The sequence below is a fragment of the Strongylocentrotus purpuratus genome, unplaced genomic scaffold (genome assembly GCF_000002235.5).
Source record: "Strongylocentrotus purpuratus isolate Spur 01 unplaced genomic scaffold, Spur_5.0 spur5_scaffold_12, whole genome shotgun sequence".
Taxonomy (NCBI): Eukaryota; Metazoa; Echinodermata; class Echinoidea; order Camarodonta; family Strongylocentrotidae; genus Strongylocentrotus; species Strongylocentrotus purpuratus.
In genome coordinates, this window is record NW_022145597.1 from 7,126,095 (window position 1) to 7,149,673 (window position 23,579).

Sequence of the window (23,579 nt, forward strand, 5' to 3'; positions counted from 1 at the left end):
ACCGAGCCCCCCCTATCTTGACCAGATAAACAGGGACGATCCCCGCCTATCGGAGCGCCCAACGATGCGTGAGGCGGAGAAGCAAAAAGAGAGGACCCTGGCGGAATACGACAACTCGAAACCCGCACCGGCAACTGCTCAGGAGAGATCGATGCATCTTCGGAAAGCTCCGAAATTAAATCAACCGCGATCGGATCCGACACTGAAGTAGGAAGAACCGGAGGAGCCGACTCGGGCATCGAAGAGCGAAACGCGTCAGCAAAAGCCCGCATCCAATCCGAAAATTCCGGCGGGGGTGGAGGCACCGACGGAGGGAGAGTAGCCACCAAAGGCGGACCCCGAGGAGCCGCAAACGGTTCCGTAACATCAGAGCGCGGTTTCTTCGACGGATAAACAAAATCCGAGGAAGAACCGGCCACAGCATCCCGGATACCCCGCCTCTTACGAGAAGTAGCGGTAACGGAAACGGCCGATGAAGAAACGGGACGGGTATCCGATAAAAGCCCGACGGTAGGAGCTCCACGCAAACTGAATCGGGAAAACGGACCGACAAAGAGGCGCGGTTAGTTGAAGCACCAGGATCCGACTCGGCTGCACGGGTATCCGGACCGAAATCCGGAACCGGCAAAGCCGACAAAGGAACAGAAGAACCGGTCGGTGACCGGTCCAAGTCCGGATCCACGGTAGCAACCCGAATATCCGTCGATGGATTTGTGCACCGACCAAACAAAAGACCTGACGGAACAATTGATGGCGGTGCAGAACTAAGGTCCGTTCCACCCAGAGTTGATACCTCTGGGTTTCCGGGAACCGTCTCGAGGGGAGATAACATCGCCCCCTCGACCATTCTCATGGGCTTGCCTTGCCCGCATAAATGTCCGCTGACATTTGCATCCCCGGGGTTTGCGGTGTCACCACCGCTCCCGAGGGGCGTAACTAACGAAGACTTGCTAGAATCCTTCGTCTTCTTTCTCGCGACAGAATTCGATTTCTTCTTAGAGAAACCTGCTAAGAGAAAATTAGAACTGCGAGACATATTAAACCTGCGGGAAAGAAAGATTAAACAAAGGGTACGAGCAATTATCAAAAAGAATTAAATAAACTACCAGTGACTGAAACACCCCACCGACTACCCCCGCACGCACCCGAGACCTCAGAGTGAGAACGGGAAAACGCGAAAGAGGAAAAGAACAGTTGTCGGTAAGAAAACGTTCTAGAATACTGATAAATAAATAAATTCACGGAGTGAAACTACTCTCTAACGAAAAGGAAATCGTAGAGAATAATTATAAAAGGCGAAAATGCGAACCAAAAAGCGACTAAAGAGGAAAAACTCTTCAACTTTTGGGAGTGATTTTTAGTGTAACTTATCCGTTCGGATGCGAAGAGATAAGAGGAAGAGGTTACGTTGGCAGCGCTCGGACGCAAGGGTCACGGAGGGCGCTATTGGGCGGGGGGGTATGAGCAATTTGGCGATGTGTTTTAAGTTTCGGTGATGCAATGTTGAGGTGCAACATAGCAAAGTAGAATAGGTAGATACGTTGATTTATTGATGTAAATCTTGAGTTCTAAATTGTGATAGCGCCATCTATGTGGCCAACTGAAGTGATGAGAAAAAGCATATATTATTAGCATTATCAGTGCGTAAGGCACACTACTGAAAACAAATCCTATTCGATTTAGATGCTTGACTCATACTAGCCCATCTATTGTTTATATTTTATTTTTTCACCTGATTTGTGAAAAAAAGATGTTACACGCATAGAAAAGTATTTCCAAAAATTTAGTTGTATGACAATCACACAAATTCAGGTTTTAAAAAAAAATACATATATTTTGCATCTTATTTTTGTTTTTCTTTACCCGAGATGAAGAAGCTCGATCAGCAATCTCTTTGTAGAAATCATCATGAAGGGCACATGAGCCAATGTCCAGGTCTGTAAGATGAGGCAGGAGACCAAGAAACTTCCCCAGACAGCAGGATGCTGATTGGTTATTGTGTAGCTTCAAGTACATAACCGTAAACTTTTGAATCTGTGGAAATACAAATGAATAGCATATATGCACTTTATGAAGCATGAATGGAGGGAGGGGGGGGAGTGGAAATCCTTATAATAGTTTGTACTCTCAATTTAAGAATTTATATACTTTATAGGAGATGATCCAGGATATTAAAACGGGGGGCTGAGGGGATCAGTAAAAATAAATTTGATGAGCAAATTGCTCACTATTTGTTCGGTTGGTTAGTTTCATATATAAACCAACACAATGAACAAAAAGGTATTAAACATAAGGCTGGATTGCTCTATTCCAGAGACAGATGTAGAGTAACTCCTCTAGACAGCAGGATGCTGATTGGTCATTGTGTATAATTATGTAGAGAGAGAGTCTATCTTTTTTTCTTCTGTTTTTTCGGTATATAATTTTATGTGTTTAACCTTCAACATGTGAATCAACAGAAATACAATCACATACAGCGTACACATGCTAACAAGTCATGAAGAAGGAAATGTAGGTAAAAAATAGTATAAACCTTTCAGCCTGCATCTCAGTGGTACCTCGTACGGCCCCCCAAAATATACAAAACAAGTCAACGCAAAGCGTATCATCCCCTCCATTGGACTATACTATTATATTACTAGGCAAGGAAGTTAACCACATTTTCACATATATAATTACCGGTACCGGTAGGTGTTTTTGCATAATGAGCTATGACCTTTCACCTTTGACCTACATACTCCAAAATCAAACTTAGGCTGTGTTTTGATACCATTAACCTTCATATCAAATTTCATTAAAATCCGTCAAACAATACTAAAGTTATGGATCGAAAAACCAGATTCGCATATTTAATGAGCTGACCTTTGACCTACATACTCAGAAATTGAACTTGTTGTGTTTTGATACCTGGTTTTAAAACCATGTACCTTCATTCATTTACGCATACTATTCATAAAAAAACTAATTAATGTTGGCAACTATGAATGGATGTCATGCCTCGGCGAACTTACTCTAGAATTCAAATCCATCCTTAGTATGCAGGCCTTTGGATATTTCCTTTGCATACACATTCTACTGATTAAGACATGCATGCAAGTTACTTGGTACAGACTTCGCATATTTATGATAGAAGGACATTTAAATAATGGAAAAGATATTATGTAATACGTCGCTTTATTCTATCATGTTAAATTGTGTCTAATTTCATGAATAATTAAGTACACTTTTGGACTCCTAACTCCACAAAATATGGGAGCTGTTTTTAGGATAAGTCTTCGGAATTGAACAAGTGAGCCTCAAATATAGGCTACCCCAAAATTTAGATCAAAATCCAATAACATGCAGTTGAAAAAGATTACAAGCGCATGATAATGGTCAAAAGTCTCAATTTGGCCAATTTATCGTGATTTTTAATTTTATCTGGAGGTTTGTTTTTTGTTCTTGATCGGATAGTGTTCGAATAATAATGAACAAAGTTCTGTTGTGAGTGAATAATGGGAGTTAAATACATTTTTCGGTCCCTGACTTGACAGTTTTAGTCGACTGATTGTAAGCTAAGTGTTTGGAATTGAAAAAGAGAGCCCCTCACCCCCCCCCCCCAAAAAAAAAAAACGCTAATAATACTGAGCAAACACTTATAGTGGGGGCTGTTAGGGATATTTTGGTGCAGATTCTTCTAAAAGCACCAAATTTGGCCCAGAGATAGATTATACCATACTATTACGATTTCTCCTGGACGCCAAGAAGGGCGCTCTCTGGGACTGCCATATTGGGCAAATCCAAAATGGCCGCCATCAGAGTTAAAGGTCAAGCGTTGTTCCAAAAGGAAAAGCGCTTGTATGATAATAGTTTATATATTTATAGGGTTTTGGGGGTCAGAGAATCTGATTATAATATTCTTTCATTGATTTGAGGTCTCCTTGGGGCTGCCATTCTGGTCATATTGGTCAAATCCAAAATGGCCGCCATTTGAGTTACGGGTCAAGTGCAGTTATGAAAGGAAATGGGCTAGTATGATAAAAGTTTATATATTTATGGGGTTTTCAGGGTCAGAAAATCTGATTATGATGTTCTTTCATCAATTTGAGGTCTCCTTGGGGCTGCCATACTGGTCATATTGGTCAAATCCAAAATGGCCGCCATCTTATAGTTACAGGTCATGTGTAGTTTTGAAAGGAAATGGGCTAGTATGATAAAAGTTTATATATTAAGGGGGTTTTCGGGGTCAGAGAATCTGATTATGATGTGCTTGTATCGATTTGAGGTCTCCTTTGGGCTGTCATGCTGGTCATATTTGCCAAATAAAAAATTGCCGCCATCCGAGTTAAAGGTCAATCAAGCGTAGTTTCAAAAGGAAAATGACCAGTATGATAAAAGTTGATGAATTCATGGGGTTTTCGGGGTCGGATAATCTGATTATGATGTTCTTTTATCAATAAGCGAGGTCATAATTGCACACTGTGTACGCGCCAAAATCGGGAACGAACTTTTACAAAGGTCACATGAACATAAAGAGAGCTGAGAGAGGAACTGTAATTCGTTTGTGTGCTGGCCTTTCCTTTGTGAATGATCACACCTGACACATCAGTCACCGAAAATCATTTCTGAATGTCGGAATTGGTTCTTTAAAGTAAACTTAACTTGGAATCTGGTCATCGGTAAAGTATTATTGGCATTATCATGATCCAAGTCCCCAGGGAATCCGATCCACAGAGACTTTTTACTCTGAAAAAACATTTCCTAACTTCCAAAATTGTATCCACCAAAGCGCGCGTTTAATGGATTATTACTTTATTTAGTCAAGCCAATTTATCTAGTAGGCCTATTACAGTCATTCACTATTTAAAATAAAGCAAACTATAATTCAAATTTATTTAGTCAAGCATTGATTAGGCTGAATAAATGAATATTATATTATTAATTTCACATTGCCTTTAACGATTATTGAAGACGAAATATACCTTTCATTAAATTTTGTTTTAAATGATATTACTGATTTATTTAGTCAAGCCAATTTATCTAGTAGTATATTCTTCGTGGTGCGAGTCCCCCTTGCGTGTTAAGATCATCAAATTTCCCGTAGGAGGGGACTTTACACAGTGGCGGATCAAGCCGGCGGCAAGAGGGGGGGGGGGCCTAATTCGACTCAGCCAGGCGGTGAATAAGCAAATTTTGTTTTTATTTATTTATTTATTATCATTATTATTATTATTATTATTATTATTACTACTATTGCAGTGTGGGGGGGGGGGGGCCTGTCGAAAACACTCTTGTACACGTCATGTGATTCCTGACTGAACCAAAGGTTTATAATTATGATTGCAGCATGAGCTAAGTCCAACATTTTGTGTGCCAATATCTTAAAAAGAGAGTGCAATCGCAGACATTTATTGTAATGGTATGTTAATTGATAACGTTTTAAGTTTCTCTTCGAATTCTGCGATTTTGTAAGAGCTATGGTACTATTGTTTTTAGCGCTCCTAAATAAGCGATAATATGACTAGTCGTAATAGTAGCGTTTCAAAAATTCAAAATTAGAAGTTAGTGCAAATATCAAAATACTTCTTTGTTATTCAATGATTATTTTTAATGATTCTTAATGATTAATTTAATGTAATAGATCATTGAGTTTTAAATGGGGCCAAACTTGACTAGTTACATGACAATGTAAGGGAGATTTAAGGATAATACAGTTTAAGCTGTCCAGGTTTTTGAAGATAATGCTTCAAAACAAATCGACCAAGCTGTTTATTTCTTTATTCATGGTCTGTTTCTTCTGTTTATCTATTTTCATTGCCAACCCTCGAAAATGAATTTATTATGCATTTCACAGAGGAAAGTTTGCATAGGAGAACTATATCTATATGTATATGTATGTATGTATACATATATATACAAATTATTTATTGGGCTTATTTTGCTTTCCAATAGATCCGTACAATATGGGACAGCTTTAGGAACCTGGCAGAGCCCCTGCCGGGGGTTCCGAGGCAGAGCCCCAGGATGCTCTCGAGTTTATTTGACTCTCAAGAGAAAGTGTCTCTAAGATGTAAAGAGAGGTTATTTCTTAAATGAAATTAAAGGTCTCTTGAAAGTAAAATAGCCCTTTCATTTCAATTTTTGGAAACAAACTCTAACCCATCCCTTGAAATTTAAATTGCACGGCTCCTACTGTGTGCTTTTTTTCACATTCTCCCTGATCTATAAAGGGTGCTTTCTTTATTTGATCATCAACAGAAACAAATTGCTAGGCCATGAACTTTTCGAAGCGTGACCAGATTCAAAGTATGCTTAAATGGGGGCATTGATGTATGTAGAAAAAACAGGATTAAGATCCCATGCAACGCTTCAAAATGTAAAAGAAGAATGAGAAAAATAAAGTTGAGATTCGACCTTTATGTCTAGACGTTGCATAATGCAATTCGTATTGGTATTCTATTCCATCTCAGAGTGAGTTCCGACGTTATTTTTTAAGGATAATACAGTTTAAGCTGTCCGGGTTTATGAAGATAATGCTTCGAAACAAGTCGAACAAGCTCTTTATTTCTTTATTCATGGTCTGTTTCTACTGTATATCTATTTTCATTTGCCAACCCTCAAAAACGAATTTATTATGCATTTCACAAAGGAAGTTTGCATAGGAGAACTATATATATGTATATACAAATATATATATATATACATATATATACAAAAATTATTTATTGGTCTTATTTTGCTTTCTAATGGATCCGTACAATATGGGATAGCTTTAGGAACCTGGAAGAGCCCCTTCCGGGGGTTCGGGGCAGAGCCCCAGGATGCTCTCGAGTTTATTTGACTTTCAAGAGAAAGTGTCTCTAAGATATAAAGAGAGGTTATTTCTTAAATGAAGTGAAAGGACTCTTGAAAATAAAATAGCCCTTTCATTTCATTTTAGAAATTAACACTAATCCATCCCTTGATATTTAAATTGCACTGCTCCTACTGTGTGCTTTTTTCACACTCTCCCTGATCTATAAAGGGTGCTTTCTTTATTTGATTATCAACAGAAGCAAAATGCTAGGCCACGAACTTTTCGAAGCATGACCAGATTCAAAGTATGCTTAAATGGGGGCATTGATATATGTAGAAAAAACAGGATTAAGATCCCATGCAACGCTTCGAAATGTAAAGAAAAATGAGAAAAATAAAGTTGATATTCGACCTTTATGTCTAGACGTTGCATAATGTATTTCGTATTGGTATTATCTTCCATCTGAGAGTGATTATAGACGTTATTTATATGGATAATAAAGATAAAGCTGTCCGGGTCTTTGAATATAATGCTTCAAAACAAATCGAACAAGCTGTTTAGTTCTTTATCCTGTTTCTGTTTATCTATTATCTATGTGAGTGAATGCGTGCAACATGCAGCGCTGTACAGAGCTGTGTAAGAAGGCTATGTACACATAGCCTCCGTACACAGCTCTGTACGGCGCTGCATACAGGCAGCATACACTATAATGTACTTATTTATCGTTTCCCGTAACCTTTTGGTTGTTTACCGAAGGCCCCACCCCCCCCCCCCCCCCCCAAAAAAAAAAAAAAAAAAAAAATCATTTGGTTGTCCTCGACCACCAGGTTGTCATTTTCGGGCCGCTCATATTTTTTTTTTTTTTTAATTCATTTTTTTTGGGGGGAGGGGGGAGCAATCTTAGATGCCGAACATAGCATTTTATGCATTTTCAAGTATCAAAATGCATCCCGTTGCCAGTTTGGTCTTTTCAATAGGCAATTAGGTATTTATTAAACTTGCGATTTTTTAAATCAGGTTCTGAGCATTCTTAAACTCATTTTAAAGCCCATCTGTACTAGTTTACAGGAGGGATTAGACCAGCCTGCAAGGTCACTGGACAGGTGGTTCTCTCATCAAATCAGCTCTTAGTTAACGTAAGATAAAGAGGATCATGGGGGACCAATGGTCACCGAGCAGGCATTGTTTGCTACATAGAGGGTGCAAGTAGCTATAAATAGTACGATGGAGATTTAAAAGGTGCTGTATTCCAAAGCCAAAAATACATTCTGTGTTGGTCTTGATATTCATTTTACATTAAACTAGTCTTTTACCATATTAAAGTGTTTTATAGACTTTGTTTGTTTAAATGCTTGACATCCCAATGATATATTTTTTTACGGAAAAAATTATTTTTTTTAAAAAATCAAAATGGGGGGGAAAAAAATCAAAAAAAGACACACAAAAAAATGAAGTTTAAAAAAAAAAATTAAAAATTAAAATCCGCCCACCCGCCCCTACTCCAGGAAAGCAATTGAGGACAACCAAATGATTTTTTTTTTTTGCCTAACTCCGTGACAAAAGCAATAAAACCACAACAAATACGGTAAAAACAAAACGGTTGGCATCTCTGCTGTTGTTTTGTTTATATTTCAGATGCTTTTATGGGATTTCTCTTTTTCTTCAAAATTCAGATTGAGAATTTGATTTTAAGTGGATTTTGGGCATAACAAATGTCATATATTAGTTCTTGCATACAGAAGCACTGATTGTCATTTGGGAGAATTTCTAAAATTGTAGGTAATTTTTTGTTCTTTCAAATGTTCATATTTTAACAATTTATGTCCCATTATCCCCGTTTCTCTGTTCATTTTGATCCCACAAAGGTATTTTTACATTTTTAATCCAAAGCATCTTTTAACACTTCGGTTTTTTGGCCCAAGGAGTTTTAAGAGCTGGAGTCCCAACTGGCAACAAATTATTTCAAGCAGCTGCCGTTTTCTAAGGTTGCAAAATAGAATCTACAGGTGTGCGTTACCTTTGAAGTCAGAATTTCGATGTCGCCAACATCACTGGAAAGCTTGATTAGTGATTTTTTTCACAAAGAAATATTGTTAATATTTCACTTTTTATTTGAACTAACAAGGGGAAATCAAACAGATGATATAATATGAATACAAATGCCAAATTATGTCAAGAAATTTGCTTACATTGTATAATAGCAGTTTTGATTAATGAAGACATTAGTATACATACACTTTCTCACAGGTTTCACGGCAAACCGCTGCACAATATGAGTGCATACCGGCTATGGGGTGCGCGCGCCTCCTAAAGTTAGCTACCATAATGATCATCATCAATTCATAATGTGAATTACTTGCGTGAATTTAATGAGGATCTAAGATTACAGTCGCTAACTTCACGCATGCGGGCGCGCTCGCCCACACCCCATCATCGGTATGCACTTGTATTGTGCAGTGGTTTGACGTGAAACCTATGAGGATGTGCATGTAGACTAATGTCTTCGTTCTTAGGAAAAATACTCCAAAAAATATGAGAAAATTGACACGTAACAGTAACGTAACGTAACAGTGAGAAAGATAACGACTTTCTAAATCCTGAGCATTATTTGAACAATTGTTAAAGAGATGGTTTATTGATTTCAAACTTGACTGAATTTGGTATCATTGCAATCGAAAAATTACACTGAGTAAAATCATTACATTTGTGTAACTTGTGCATTCGAGCGAAATTTATAAAAGTTGATTGAACTTGACGAAAAATCAACCCACTCAACGCCCCCAAAACATCGTAAGTCAGCTGATTTTTGAGTGACGTCACAATATGAACAGCGGGCCGCTCAGCTGAAATGATTGACGACGGTGCGAGATGCAGTTTGCATGCTATTCACATGTATTGCATTGACTCTCGAGTACCGTACCCATTTATACCTAACGCTGTTTACCTTCATCAAAATCCCCTGGAAATATGGATATGGACGAAAAAATATACTTGAGTATACTACAGAAGGTTCCTCCATGGCATGGTTTTGGTTCTTAATCTGACGTTAGTCTAGATAAATGGTATATAACTTCCAAAAAGCGAGTGAATATATCGTCGATGTAGCGTTCAAGTTTCCCGTAGCTGGTATAGCTGTGCGTGCGTACTCTGTGCATGTATTATGTGTGCAATACACTGACCTCTATATGCGTGCATCACATCTAGCGCAGCTTGCTAGCCAGCCTAGCCCGTAGCCCGGCGCTCGAGCTAGCCGTGAATCGCGAACCGGACTGATCTGTTTCTCTCGGTTTATCAGGTCCTATACGACTTAATTTATCAAAAATGTAAATTAATCAGCCTAATCACACATTTTTGTAATGAATATCTGGACAATTCTATGTAAATTTATTGCCTTTTTTACTCCAAAAGAGTCGTTAGGTCAGCATGCGAAATGTCCTTTGCCTTCCCAGATCAGACACATACACGCTGAAGTGCCCTCAGAATATGTGATTGGTTTTCCGCTTTTTATGCTCAAATGTGACGAAAAAAATATAAAAATCAAACAAACATTTGTAGAAAGTATCATTTATTCAGTGTATCTCATTCAAAATGCCAAAAAAAGAGGAAATATCACCACTGGCGGTAAATATACAAGCAACGTTAACCCATACCTGAAAATTGCAATGGGTATCCAACATTGTCCCGAATGTGTGATGTAGGTTGTTCATATTGTGACGTCATCGTTTCGCATGTAAAATAACGCCGTCAATTCACTTAGTGAGTGGGTTCAGGAAAGGGTAACAAAATTGCATTTAATTTATTCCTCACATCAGGGCTTCAAAAGTACTTTGCTCATTTTGTTAATGTTCTCAGCAATCTGTAGAGGTGTAATTTGCCCATTTTCCACATTTCAATGAACCATCTCTTTAAAGATTTAGTTGATTTTTGGTATGTTATATTAGGGTATCTCCATTCAAGTGCTAATGTTATGTTGAGTGTAATGCCAATTTTGTCTCCTTCAGTGATGTCATATGCTATTGCGCAATACAGCTCCGAAACTGGACTTTTTTCTCAGGGGTCTGAGTCATCATTTTTAAATCTAGATTCTAGATTTATTGATGATTTCTAAGAAAAATCATTGTCATATTCCGAATCTCCGTCAAAAACTCAGGTATATGTCTTTTTTTTCCAATTTTAAGCCCATTTTGATAAGAGGCGCCCTTTAAGTATTCACATAATAACAGAAGATGATCCAGGGTTCTGGTTTGAGGAAGGGGGGGGGGGGAGAGGGAGAGATTGTATACAAAAAAAAGCAAACATGTTTGGTTGGTTAGTTTTATTTTCTGTGTAAAATGTAAATAACACAAACATATTTTAAAAAATCAACAACCTATTAAAAATACAGCTGGAATGCTCTAATCCAGAATAGGCCTGAGTCGAAATGTGTTCCCGCCCGGTCCCCAACCGTCATGCTGAAACCAGGTTTTGAGTAATCGGGTTTCTGGTTTCATCACATTACCATGTCCCCATAAAATCCTGGTTTTGCATTTGTTTTGTAATTCAAAATATTGACATGCTTACATGTATTAAATTATTATCATGTACGTTGCGATCATTTTCACACCTTTGTGCTCTTGCAAACTTCAACTCTCTAAAGACCAAGAGTGCGTGCGCGACACACACCAATGGTCAATGCTGATCTACTCACTCTATTCCGGCGAGAGTAGTCGCACTATATAAAGGAAAAGTAGCACTTGCACTATTGGCCGAATATGGATGGGGATCGATGACTCATCAGCTTGCTCAATCAAGCGAGCTACGCTGATGGCCTCGCACGTCAGGGGGAGGGCCGGGGCACAACTTGGCGAATGATACAGGTTTGCTTTTAAAATTGAATTTTTTTTAATATTTGATTGCGAAGCCGCAATCCATGAATGAATTTAAAGTAAATTGTTTTTGCTCTCCAACAGCAAAGTAAATATAAATATTTTTAGCGGGAAATAACGTTAGAGATCTAAAAGAAAACAGAAGTAGTTTGAATTACCAAGTTTTTGTACTTGGTCAGAACTAAAATTCATTAATATGTTTAAAGTAAGAAATATTCCAAATGAAATTATTTGGAAAAATAGTAACATTACCTTTAAGAAAAAAATAGTGTTTTATCGAAAATGGCAAGAGGCCGGTTTATTGAAAATTCATAATTTGATTACAATTGGTATTTGGAATGACTCTACAATACTAAATACAAAAGTGAAAGCACAACAGCTCTTATTTGATTTTAAATATACGAAATTAAAGAAAGCATTTCTACAGTTTTGTTTGGATAGATTAAGCTATGAATTTGAACAAGAATGTGATATTTCGAATATTATTGAAATAGAAACAGGGGATAAAGTGAATGTTTTTGTTATGAAAGTGAAAGATTACCGGTACTATCGTTTGTTAATACGTAAAAAGTCAAGAGAACCAAATATCACTTACTTTTGGAATTCCTTTTTAGATTTGGATAATAACTTTGTTTGGAAGGATGCATTTTTATTTAGATTAAAGCAAATTCGTAATAATAAAGTTAAACAATTTAAATTCAAGATGATTCATAGGTTTATTGCCTCAAAAGAAAACTTATATAAATGGCAAATTGTTAATAATAATGTATGCAACTCTTGTGGACAAGTTGACTCAACATTTCATTTTATGTTATACTGCAAGGATGTGACTTTGTTTTGGAAAATAATATGTAATTTGATATTTAATCTATTCCAAAAAGAAATAGACCAGAAGATAATAGTTGTAGGTATGGATATTGAAACAAGAAATATTCACTTCTAAATATTATTTTAAATAATGCGCAATATGCAATTTATAAATGTTACGTTAAGAAGATTGTTAATGGTTCTGTTTACTACCCACACACTTTATTTTTTTAATTCAAGTCGTTGCTAAGATTATTTTTATGATATGAATGTGTTAGCAAAGGAAATAATACTAAGCTGGAAGAATTGTTGAATATACTTTAATTTTTAGCCTATGTTATGTTTCACTCAATCATTGAGTTATTAATGTAAATATGTATTACTATTATGGAAATAAAACCTCGCTTGAGGATAAGACCAAAAAAATAAGAAATAGTAATAATAATAATAATAATTGTAAATTTATAATGCGCAGTTTCTATATGCATATACTCAACTGCGCATGACATAATGATAGTAAAAGGAACAATACAAATAAACATTTAAAAGTTAAAATCGATGCTAAGGGGGGACCTGTGTATGCTTTACAATAAAAATGTCTATGTAAAACTTTCCTGAAACAGATAGGTTTTCAGGTTATTTTTAAACACATTGATTGATGATGCATGTCTAATTGTGGCAGGGAGACTATTCCAGAGTTTGGGTGCAGCGCTAACAAAGGCGCGGTCACCTAGAGTAACCTTTGTTTTACAAGGTGGGAGACTCAGGAGCATGGTATCATGGGAACTACGGAGCCTGTAGGACTGGGTGGGTGATTTTAACGTCAGGAGTTCACTGAGATAAATGGGGGCCAAGCCATGGAGTGCCTTATAAGTAAGGAGGAGTATTTTGAATTTGATTCTCTGGCGAACTAGAAGCCAGTGCAGATCATGAAGTAGTGGGGTTACATGAGAGAATTTGGGGGAATTGCAGATGAGTTTGGCACATGCATTTTGTACACGTTGTAATTTACATATCTGAGATTCTGGTAAGCCAAACAGTAGTCCATTACAGTAGTCCAATTTGCTTGTTATAAAGGCATGGACTAATGTAATGATACATGTGCGAGTTAGGTATTTCCGAATGTGACGTAGGTTGTACAGATGATAGAAGGCTGCTTTGCATGTTTTGGATATATGGGTCTCCATGTTCAACTGAGAGTCAAACCAGACACCAAGGTTTTTTGCAACCATAGACTGCTCGACTACAGTATTTCCGACTGTTATACAATTTATATTAAGTTTTGACACTTGCCTAGGTGTTCCAATAATAAGAAATTCAGTTTTGCTGTCGTTGAGTTTCAACTTACAGCTTAACATCCACCTACGAAGATCCCTTAGACAGTGTTCAAGAGCTGAAACACAGGACTGTTCTTGTTCCCTGACTGGGCTACATGAAATGTATAACTGGGTATCATCTGCATAGCAGTGACAAGATATGTGCTGAGAGTATGCTTTGATGATAGCAAAAAGGCGACTCGAATAAAGGGAAAAAAGGAGGGGTCCGAGCCTGGAGCCTTGAGGAATACCCCATCTAACATCGAATTTCTTTGAGGTGGTGTTACCAATTGATATTTGTTGCTCCCTATCGCACAGGTAAGACTGTACCCAAGATAAAACAGAATCTGTAATCCCAAAATCAGACTGTAGTATTTCAGCTAGTATATTATGATCGACAGTGTCGAAGGCGGCACTGAGATCTAAAAGTACAAAAAATGTAACTTTCTGCTGGTCCATTGCCATAAGTAGGTCATTCTTAACTCTTAGTAAAGCGGTTTCTGTACTGTGATACTTTCTATACGCCGATTGTGTTAAAGGGAAAAGGTTGTTACGAAGGAGGTGATCCTGAATTTGAGCAGTGGCTGCCCCTTCAACCAACTTCGACACATATTGGAGATTACTTATTGGCCTGAAGTTGCTGAAGTTCATTTCAGAATTGGGTTTCTTTGGAATAGGTCTAACCAAGGCAAGTTTCCAACCTGAATGAAACTTGCCATTATGTAATGACAAATTTATGATTTGTGTAAGCACAGGTAGTAAGGTATCTAAACATTCAACAACCAATCTTGTTGGCATTGGATCGAGGGAACATGATTTCTTACTGAGGTTCATTACAAGTTTCCGAACATCACTTTGGGATAACGGCATGAAATTTGCAAACTTGGGTGGATTGGATGAGGATGAGTATTCCAAGGAATTATCAACACTGATATCCTCTTCATGTAACACTGATTCGATATCACAGTGAATTTTGACTACCTTTTGTTCAAAAAAGTCACCAAGTCCATTGACAAAATCATGGTTATCAACACTAGGAGGTATGACAGAATCACTTTTTGTCATGTTCAACAAGGACTTTGTTACATCAAAGAGTTTCCTTTGATTTGAGCTATTGTCAGTAATACAGTCGGTATAATACTTAGTACGAGCATTATTCATTACAAACAACATCTTGTTTCGAGCTAACTTAAATGCATTGTGGTCAGAGACAGACTGAGATTTCCTCCATTTCTTTTCTGCCTTCCTTCTCTTCTTCTTTTCCATTCTTATATCATCAGTAAACCATGGCACTCTGGGGCGATTATTTACCTTTTTTGAACACAGTGGAGCATGTTTATCTAGAATAGACCGTAAAGTAGAATTATAAGATGAGGCTAAGTCATCAAGAGAATCAGGAGGGTTTAAACAAAGCTCACTTGAAGCGAGGTCATTATTAAGTGCATCGAACTTAACAGTGGAAAGTTTGCGAAAGGAGACCATATTTACAGACAAAGGAGGTTTACAAACTTTAAGCGTACAGAAAACAGACATGTGGTCAGACACCAATGAGTCTGACCAAGGTTGCCCCAATACAATATCATCAGATTGACGAGTTATAATCAGATCTAAGGTATGGCCTTGTACATGAGTAGCTACGTTAACATGTTGAATACATCCAATAGATTCTAACAGATTTCTAAACGATCTTGACTCAGGATTATCAATAACATCAACATGAATGTTATAGTCTCCAGTCAAAATAATAGGAATGTTCGACATCAGATGTGGTTGTATAAACTCGCTGAATTCAGATAAGAACGTGGAGATGGGAACGCGGTGATTCTCGGAGTAAGGTGGTCTGTAAAGATTGAAAAGTCTGAGCTGAAACGATCCAAAGGTGACATGATATTCAGCAAATTCAAATGACTTTGTCTCACCAGCTCCGCCGCGACGACCAGCACGCGGATGGTGTAGGAATTTGTGACCTGTAGGGACGATGTCATTGATGACTGCTGCGTCATTCTCTGTAAGCCACGTTTCGGTTATAGCGTACAGGTCGGCATTGCTGTCACAAACGTAGTCCATTACTGCTGCTGACTTATTTCTCAATGACCTGAAATTGGCAGTGCAGAGTTTGAGCGAGTCCTGTCCAGCAGAATTGATGCATACTCGCGGTATCTCGATAAGGTTGTTGATATTTCTGCTGAGGTATCTAGGGCATTGGTCATATCTAGGTGTAAATTCGACAACAGGGATATGCTGCTCTGCTGTAACTGTGTATGCTGCGGAGAAGGTAGGTGACTGTAGTGTAGCAGGGGCATGTTGAGATGTCTGAAGAGGTGCACTCGCACTATTGGCCGAATATGGATGGGGATCGATGACTCATCAGCTCGCTCAATCAAACGAGCTACGCTGACGGCCTCGAACGTCAGGGGGGGATGGGGGCACAACTTGGCGAATGAAACGGGTTTGCTTTTAATTTTTTTTTTTTTTTTTTTAATATTTGATTGCGAAGCCGCAATCCATGAATGAATTTAAAGTAAAATGTTTTTGCTTTCCAACAGCAAAGTATTTATAAGTATTTATAAAAATTATTAGTGGGGAATAACGTTAGAGGGACTTTAAAAGAAGCTATGATTGTAGACATCTAAAAGAAAACAGAAGTAGTTTGAATTACCAAGTTTTCAACGGTCACTTAAAATTTCAATGATTCCCACATTTATTTACACATGTTTTTGTAACCTGGGTTACCAGCCCGCCTGGCAAGTAGTAGGCAAACTATCCATGATTAGACGTTTTCATTTGTAGGGGTGGAGTCCCTTCTTACGGTAGTCTTGTTATGGTGATAGGGCAAATGAAAGAATCTGATTGTGTGCGTGTTTATGTGGAGTGATAATCTTGGGAACTTTGTTTTTTGTTGATGGAGGTTGTTGAGTTTATCTAGTGGTACACCTGGAGTGAAAAATGTATATCTGGAGTAGGCGAACAGAAAATATGGCATGGAGAATCAATGTTATTGTGCTCGCAATTATAATTTCAGTGAATGCAAATCATGCAAGTTTGTGCAACTTTAATAGTTTGATCTACTTGCTGCTTCCCCGCATCCTTAGCCCCCTTGTCAGTGACTTAGTGCAGGTGGTGTATACGTAGGTGGGCATTCAGTTATTCGTTTTAACATAGGTTTTCCCGCCCAACTTCGTAAACTTAGCATCCGAATTAACGTTACGTTCATTCAAGTTCGTGCGAAATTGAATGACTATGTAGATCAACATTCAAAAAGCTAATTGCGTCAATCAATTTGATTTTATAGTAGCATGCGATTTCATACTCTTGTCACGGAGAAGTGCAAAACGAGCATTCAATTTAGAAAAGCGTGCAAAGAGCATTTAAATTCGCGCCGGACAGACGGTGGTATGTATTCGAGCATTCAATTTCCTGATTAGGCATCCATATGTGACATTTGTGCATTGCTTTTCATTTGATGTTTTGTCCCTTAATATACTTCTGTTTGAATAATTTAATGCTAAGTTTACTTGTAGGAATGATTATGCGTATTCGTTAGCAGATATCTGTCATTACACAGGTAACTGTCCCCAGAGAAGGCGCACAATTTGTGACTTCTCTTCTTCTTGTAAGAACAAGCTATATAATTATACACAGATCCTGGACAGCGGTAGAGTTGAGCTTTAGACATGGCCATGATGGAAACAAAATACAATGATGAATAAAGAAAAATATGTGAAATGAAAAGAAAAAAAGATTACCCACTCAATCCAGATTGATAAAAAAAAACATTTAAAAAATAACCTCATTTATAATGAAAGATATGAAGACATGACTGTATAAAGAAATGTTTCATCAAAAATAAAGATCGACAGAAAGAGAAAATATTGAATGCAATATAAATATATCAGACAAATAAGAAGATTGTATAATGTGAAATCATGTCAGAAAAGATAATAGAGAAAAAGAATAAACAAATGAACATGAAAAAGTGAATATCCGAATAAACATCGAGCCTCATACAATAATTATGAGGTCTAGTTTTAATTTGAATGACCCGATTGCGAAAGAGGTTGCCCATAGACGAAAATGAAACCGCAATTCGCCAAAGAATTGTCCTCCCACTCAACTTTGGCGAAATTGATTGACGCTAACGCATTTCCAAATTGACTGAACCAAACGTTAATTTGAATGTGCTTGTTTCGAAAATTCGGTGACTCGAAACGAAATTGAATGCAAAAAGTTTAAAAATGAAACAGGAAAGCAACGAGTGGAGAAAATTTGCTCGAACATGAATGCAAGTTAGTGAAATTGATCGCTGCTTTGACAAAATTGGCCGGGAAAACCTACAAAATGTCCATCAAGGCCAATGCACTGTAGTCGCCATTGACTTGAATTTTCGGGTACCCGGTCCCCGCTCGTTTTCCCTACTCAAACCCGAGTTCAGTAAAACCAGTGATGAATCAGGCCTAATCCAGGGGGGTGTTTCATCAAGCCTTAAAATTTATCTTTTTCCTTTATTGGTTCAACCATTTTTTCAAATATTTTAAAAACAACATTCAGAATTACAAACGATGTTCAAAAGATATATACAAAACATATTGGACACGCAAAGTGGGGTTCCCTTTACAAATCGATTTTAAATCTTAAAATCGATCAGATCGAATGTAAGGGCCCTTGATTTCACTTTTAGGACCAGTTTCATGAAATAAATAAAATTGATTAAAGCTTTAAAGTCTATTTTAAGTTAGAATGTGATTAATGTTATCCTACACTCCATTATTGATATGCTATGTTCAGCATTCAATGGCTTTACATGCATAAGTGTCGGCTAACTTCAATTTGATCATGCATCGGAAAATGAAGAATTCTATTCAAAATTAATGGCAATTTTTTGTTTAAATCATCATAGCTAATACCAGCTAGGCATGATCAATACCAAAGGTGGGGGGGGGAGGCACAATGGCCCACGGCCTGTTTTTTCCTTTAAAGTACCATTTACATATGATTAACATGCCTTTTTATTTATTACAAGTGCACTTTTCCTTCATGTAATTTGTCTTGTTTCACTTTGTTTTTAAGTTCCTCTTGTTATTTCTGCTTATGTTTTCTTCTTAGAAGTGCCCCTTTTCATTTTTGTTATGTGCCCTCTTTTCTATAATTTTCTTACCATATCTGCTTACAAGTATGTGCCCTTATTCAGTTCATATACTCTCTCTCATAAACATACGACGATCCCATCACGATGCTTTGATTTCCGCCCCTTTCAAAGTTATTTTGTTTTTTCTTGAAACGCCCATCTCCCCCCACCCTTCCCCCACAACAAATTAAATAAATAATAAAGTACACAAATAAATAAACACTAACTTATAACAAAAAGAATTGCTAGGATGTTTGAATACTCACCATCAAACAAAAACACCATCATTGAATCACATCATTGCCCTTTATCATCATTTCATAATTACCACCATGCGCTAGCGTACAATCTTATCCATTCATCCCCCCCCCCCCCCTTTCTCTTGTTGAGTGACAAACATTACTTACAGAATAAAATTATCACAGATTTTTAAAGCTTTAATATCTAATCAATATGCTTATGCTTTAATGAATGAAATCTACATTTTGTAAATTACATTCAATGGATACAATAAGAATATTTGAAATGACACAAATGATAATGCTCCTATCAAAGTGACAGCCAGTAGTTAAAACTATTGCTGCTGATATCTGCAACTGTCTATTCGAGGTACCTTTGTGGAGATTAAAATAGTACTATTTGTCACAAGGATTGATGTTATTCATATGGTTGTTAAAGATAAACTTTAGTACTGGTAATGCGATTGCATTGTGAAAGAAAAGGTGTGAAAGGATCAGAAACAGTTGATCATGGAGCATGTAAGTATTGGTGTAGCAAGGTTCTGGAGTCATCAAAATCATAATAAATTTGACCGAGTCTTGGTAAAGTAACAAACACTCACATAGAAAGCTATATATGGGACAACACACATGGTGTCGGGGATGGTACTACCTTGGTTTCCTTGTCTTTCTATGCTCATTACTCAGCCAGTATACATTTTCTTCCAAAATTGTTTGGCACATGTCATTTATTTATAATCTTGAACATTCAGTGTAAGTTTCGTTTGATTCTGTGAGAATTAATTTCTTTTTTTTTACCAGTACTGGAGTTTATCTTTAATATAAAGGTGATATACATCGTCATGTAAGGTCATGCAGTCAGCGAGAATGTTTATTTTCTTCATACAATAGTTTGTCTATATGAAATTAATTCTTTTCTATCAGCTTTGAAAATGTTCTAAGGACAGCATAAGCCAGAGTTAATATATTTCCTGCAATACAAATCTGTTTTCATTGCAATCATAATTTTCTGTTGTTTCTTTTGTATTTTTTATTGTGCAATTGCTACAAAAGCACTTTAAGCATCAACAGGTACGTAATGATGACCTTTGACCTCATGACCCCAAAATCTGATCAGTTCATTGGCTCTGCAAGATATATACATGACCAAAGTTTGGCTGGAATCCATCCATCGATTCTTGAGATAACGCGATCACGAGAATGGGAAATACGGACGGACGGGCAACCTGAAAACATAATGCCTCCGGCTACTTCGTTGCGAGGCATGAAAAGAAACAAATATCTCCCATCTCTTTTTATCTGCTTCTTATTTAAAATAAATTTTACCTGAGATGAAGAAGCTCGATCAGCAATCTCTTCGTAGAAATTATCATGAAAGAAACAGGACTCAATATACAGGTCTGTAAGATGAGGCAGGAGACAGAGAAACTTCCCCAGACAGGAGGATGCTGATTGATCATTGCGGAGCTTCAAATTGTAAACCATAAACATCTGAATCTGTGCATGGAAATACAAAGAATAACATACATAAATCATGAAACATGATATGGGGAAATAATGGAATCCTTATTATAGTCTGTACTGTCACATTAAGCATTCACATAATTACAGAAGATGATCCAGGGTTCTGGTTTGAGGAAGGGGGGGGGGGGGAGAAAGTCTGTAAAAATAAATCTAATGAGCAAAACACACGGTAACTGTTTGGTTGGTTTGTTTTATTTTCTGTAAAATGTATATATAAAGAAGTCATACATATAAAAAGTCAACTCTTAAAAATACAGCTGGAATGCTCTAATCCAGAAACAGAGAAACTTCTCCAAACAAGAGGAAGCTGATTGGTTATCATTTAGTTATAGAAACATCTGATTGGTGACAAAGTGTCATTTAATGGAAAAAGTGTCCAGAATATTTTCGCTAATTTATTCATATCCCTATCCCGCAACCTCAGGTTTAAAAAGAAAAGTTCAAACAGGTTGACTATCCGTCGTCCAGACGACGGATAGTCAATCTGTTTGAAACGTCGAGCCACTCCCGCCATCCATCCTCTCCAAGCGCTATAGTTCTCCTTAGAACTATAAGCTAAGAAAGATAACCAACAGTCTTTTTCAGGACTACACACCCTCAAGAAAGATTACAGAGAGTCCTTTTCAGGACCCCTCAATCCTCCCTCTCTCTCACATGGTTTACCCGCAAGCCTACTGTATACAGGTTAGTGTTATTAATTGCACCATTAAACGATTTATGGCAATTTAGTACCATTTGTTCGTTTTGTTTCAACTGAGTGCTACAAAGGTATTGTGTTCAAGGGAATGCATCCATAGGATTATGACCCTATCCTATCAGATCATATGGAGCAAAGAAAATGTCATAGATGATGGTAATTGCTGTACTTGTAGATTTTGAACACTATCCAACCCCCTCCCCCCGAGCTTATACACAATCCTGTAAAATGAAATATATCAAACTGTAAGTAGATTGAACCTTTATAATTTAATTAACGTGTGTTCCTCTCGGACTGCCCAAGATGCGGTAGGGCCTTAATGGTTGTTAGAGCATGAAAGAAAGTCGCACGGCAGACAAAGGCCGTTTGTTCCCTTTCAGACAATGAATGATCTATACACAATGACGAACCCTTCACAAGTAAAGTACTTCGTTAATCAGCTCTACGCGTTACGTAAGAGCAATAAAGTACCCTTAACAGCGGACGCTTTAGCAGTTGCCAAGCAAAATGGCCTCCTGAGGTACAGGGGCTGTCGTGCTGGAACCTCTTAAACCCGACAAATAGAGACAGCTGTTAAGACGCGAGGGCCTTCATTTGAGCCAAAAATAACACATATTAATCGCTCGAACATGGTGCCTATTTCAAAGGGTATAGTGAGTACGTCGGCAACAATGAAAACTGCTACAATCTACCCTCCATTTACCTGAGTAATATGCGATTAATGTACAACAAACTCGACGAGCTTGAAATTGTACTGAAAAGAAACAAATATCTCCCATCTCTTTTTATCTGCTTCTTATTTAAAATAAATTTTTACCCGAGATGAAGAAGCTCGATCAGCAATCTCTTTGTAGAAATTACCATGAAAGAAACAGGAGTCAATATACAGGTCTGCAAGATGAGGCAGGAGACAGAGAAACTTCCCCAGACAGGAGGATGCTGATTGATTATTGCGTAGCTTCAAATTGTGAACCTTAAACATGTGAATCTGTGCATGGAAATAAAAAGAATAACATACATAAATCATGAAACATGATATGGGGAAATAATGGAATCCTTATTATAGTCTGTACTGTCACATTAAGCATTCACGTAACTCCATCAGATGATCCAGGGTTCTGGTTTGAGGAAGGGGGGGGGGGGAGAAAGTCTGTAAAAAGAAATCTAGAGAGCAAAACACTTGATAACTGTTTGGTTGGTTTGCTTTATTTTCTGTGTAAAATGTATATATAAAGAACACATACATATAACAAGTCAACTCTCAAAAATACAGCTGGAATGCTCTAATCCAGAAACAGAGAAACTTCTCCAAACAAGAGGAAGCTGATTGGTTATCATTTATTTATAGAAACGTCTGATTGGTGACAAAGTGTCATTCATGGAAAAAGTGTCAAGAATATTTTCGCTAATTTATTCATATCCCTATCCCGCAACCTCAGGTTTTAAAAAAGAAACAAATATCTCCCATCTCTTTTTATCTACTTCTTTTTTTAAAGATAAATTATACCCGAGATGAAGAAGCTCGATCAGCAATCTCTTTGTAGAAATCATCATGAAGGGCATATGAGCAAATGTCCAGGTCTCTAAGATGAGGCAGGAGACAGAGAAACTTCCCCAGACAGGAGGATGCTGATTGATCATTGCGTAGGTTCAAAATGTTATTAACCTTAAACCTCTGAATCTGTGCATGGAAATACAAAAGGATAACATACATTAATCATGAAGCGTGATATAGGGAAATTAATGTAACCCTTAAAGGTGAAATTCAAAGAAAATCACAAATATGTCAACTAATGTATCACTAGAAACTGGTAAGCTAACATATGGGCCATCGTACAAGTTTTAGGTCAACTACACATCGGGTGATTTATGAAAATACAAATACAACCACCTCTGTAGCAGCTGGGATATATACGAGAGATTCGCCGGAAAAATAACGATGTTTTAATGACGTCACTATATAGACCAATACTGCCCAAGCAGACGACATCCCATAAAGAATGAACATAATTGCAAAGCTCTTATTTGTCAAATTATAATTAGTTTAGTGTATATAAATGTAATGACATGTCAAACCATTCAAAAGGGGATATGACCCGATTCTGATAACTAAAATCTTTTGCTTGTAAATACACAGGATAGGGGTTAATTAACAATCAAAGAAACCAGACTTTCAAATTTAAAAACCCCCAGAATGATATTAAGGACGGCGTTTGTTCCCTCTTGAAACG

The 23,579-nt window shown here is 37.3% G+C and overlaps 1 protein-coding gene across 1 annotated transcript in view; it reads right to left on the minus strand.

Annotated features, from left to right (window-relative positions):
- Positions 1-23,579, minus strand: part of LOC105438843 — an 86,535-nt gene that overhangs the window by 30,855 nt on the left and 32,101 nt on the right. Inside the window, exons 11-14 of the mRNA XM_030981722.1 lie at positions 22,856-23,029; positions 22,166-22,336; positions 20,454-20,624; positions 1,864-2,034 (exon numbers count right to left, since the gene is read on the minus strand). Of these exons, the coding sequence (XP_030837582.1) occupies positions 1,864-2,034; positions 20,454-20,624; positions 22,166-22,336; positions 22,856-23,029 (687 nt within the window). The remainder of the gene's footprint in view (positions 1-1,863; positions 2,035-20,453; positions 20,625-22,165; positions 22,337-22,855; positions 23,030-23,579) is intronic.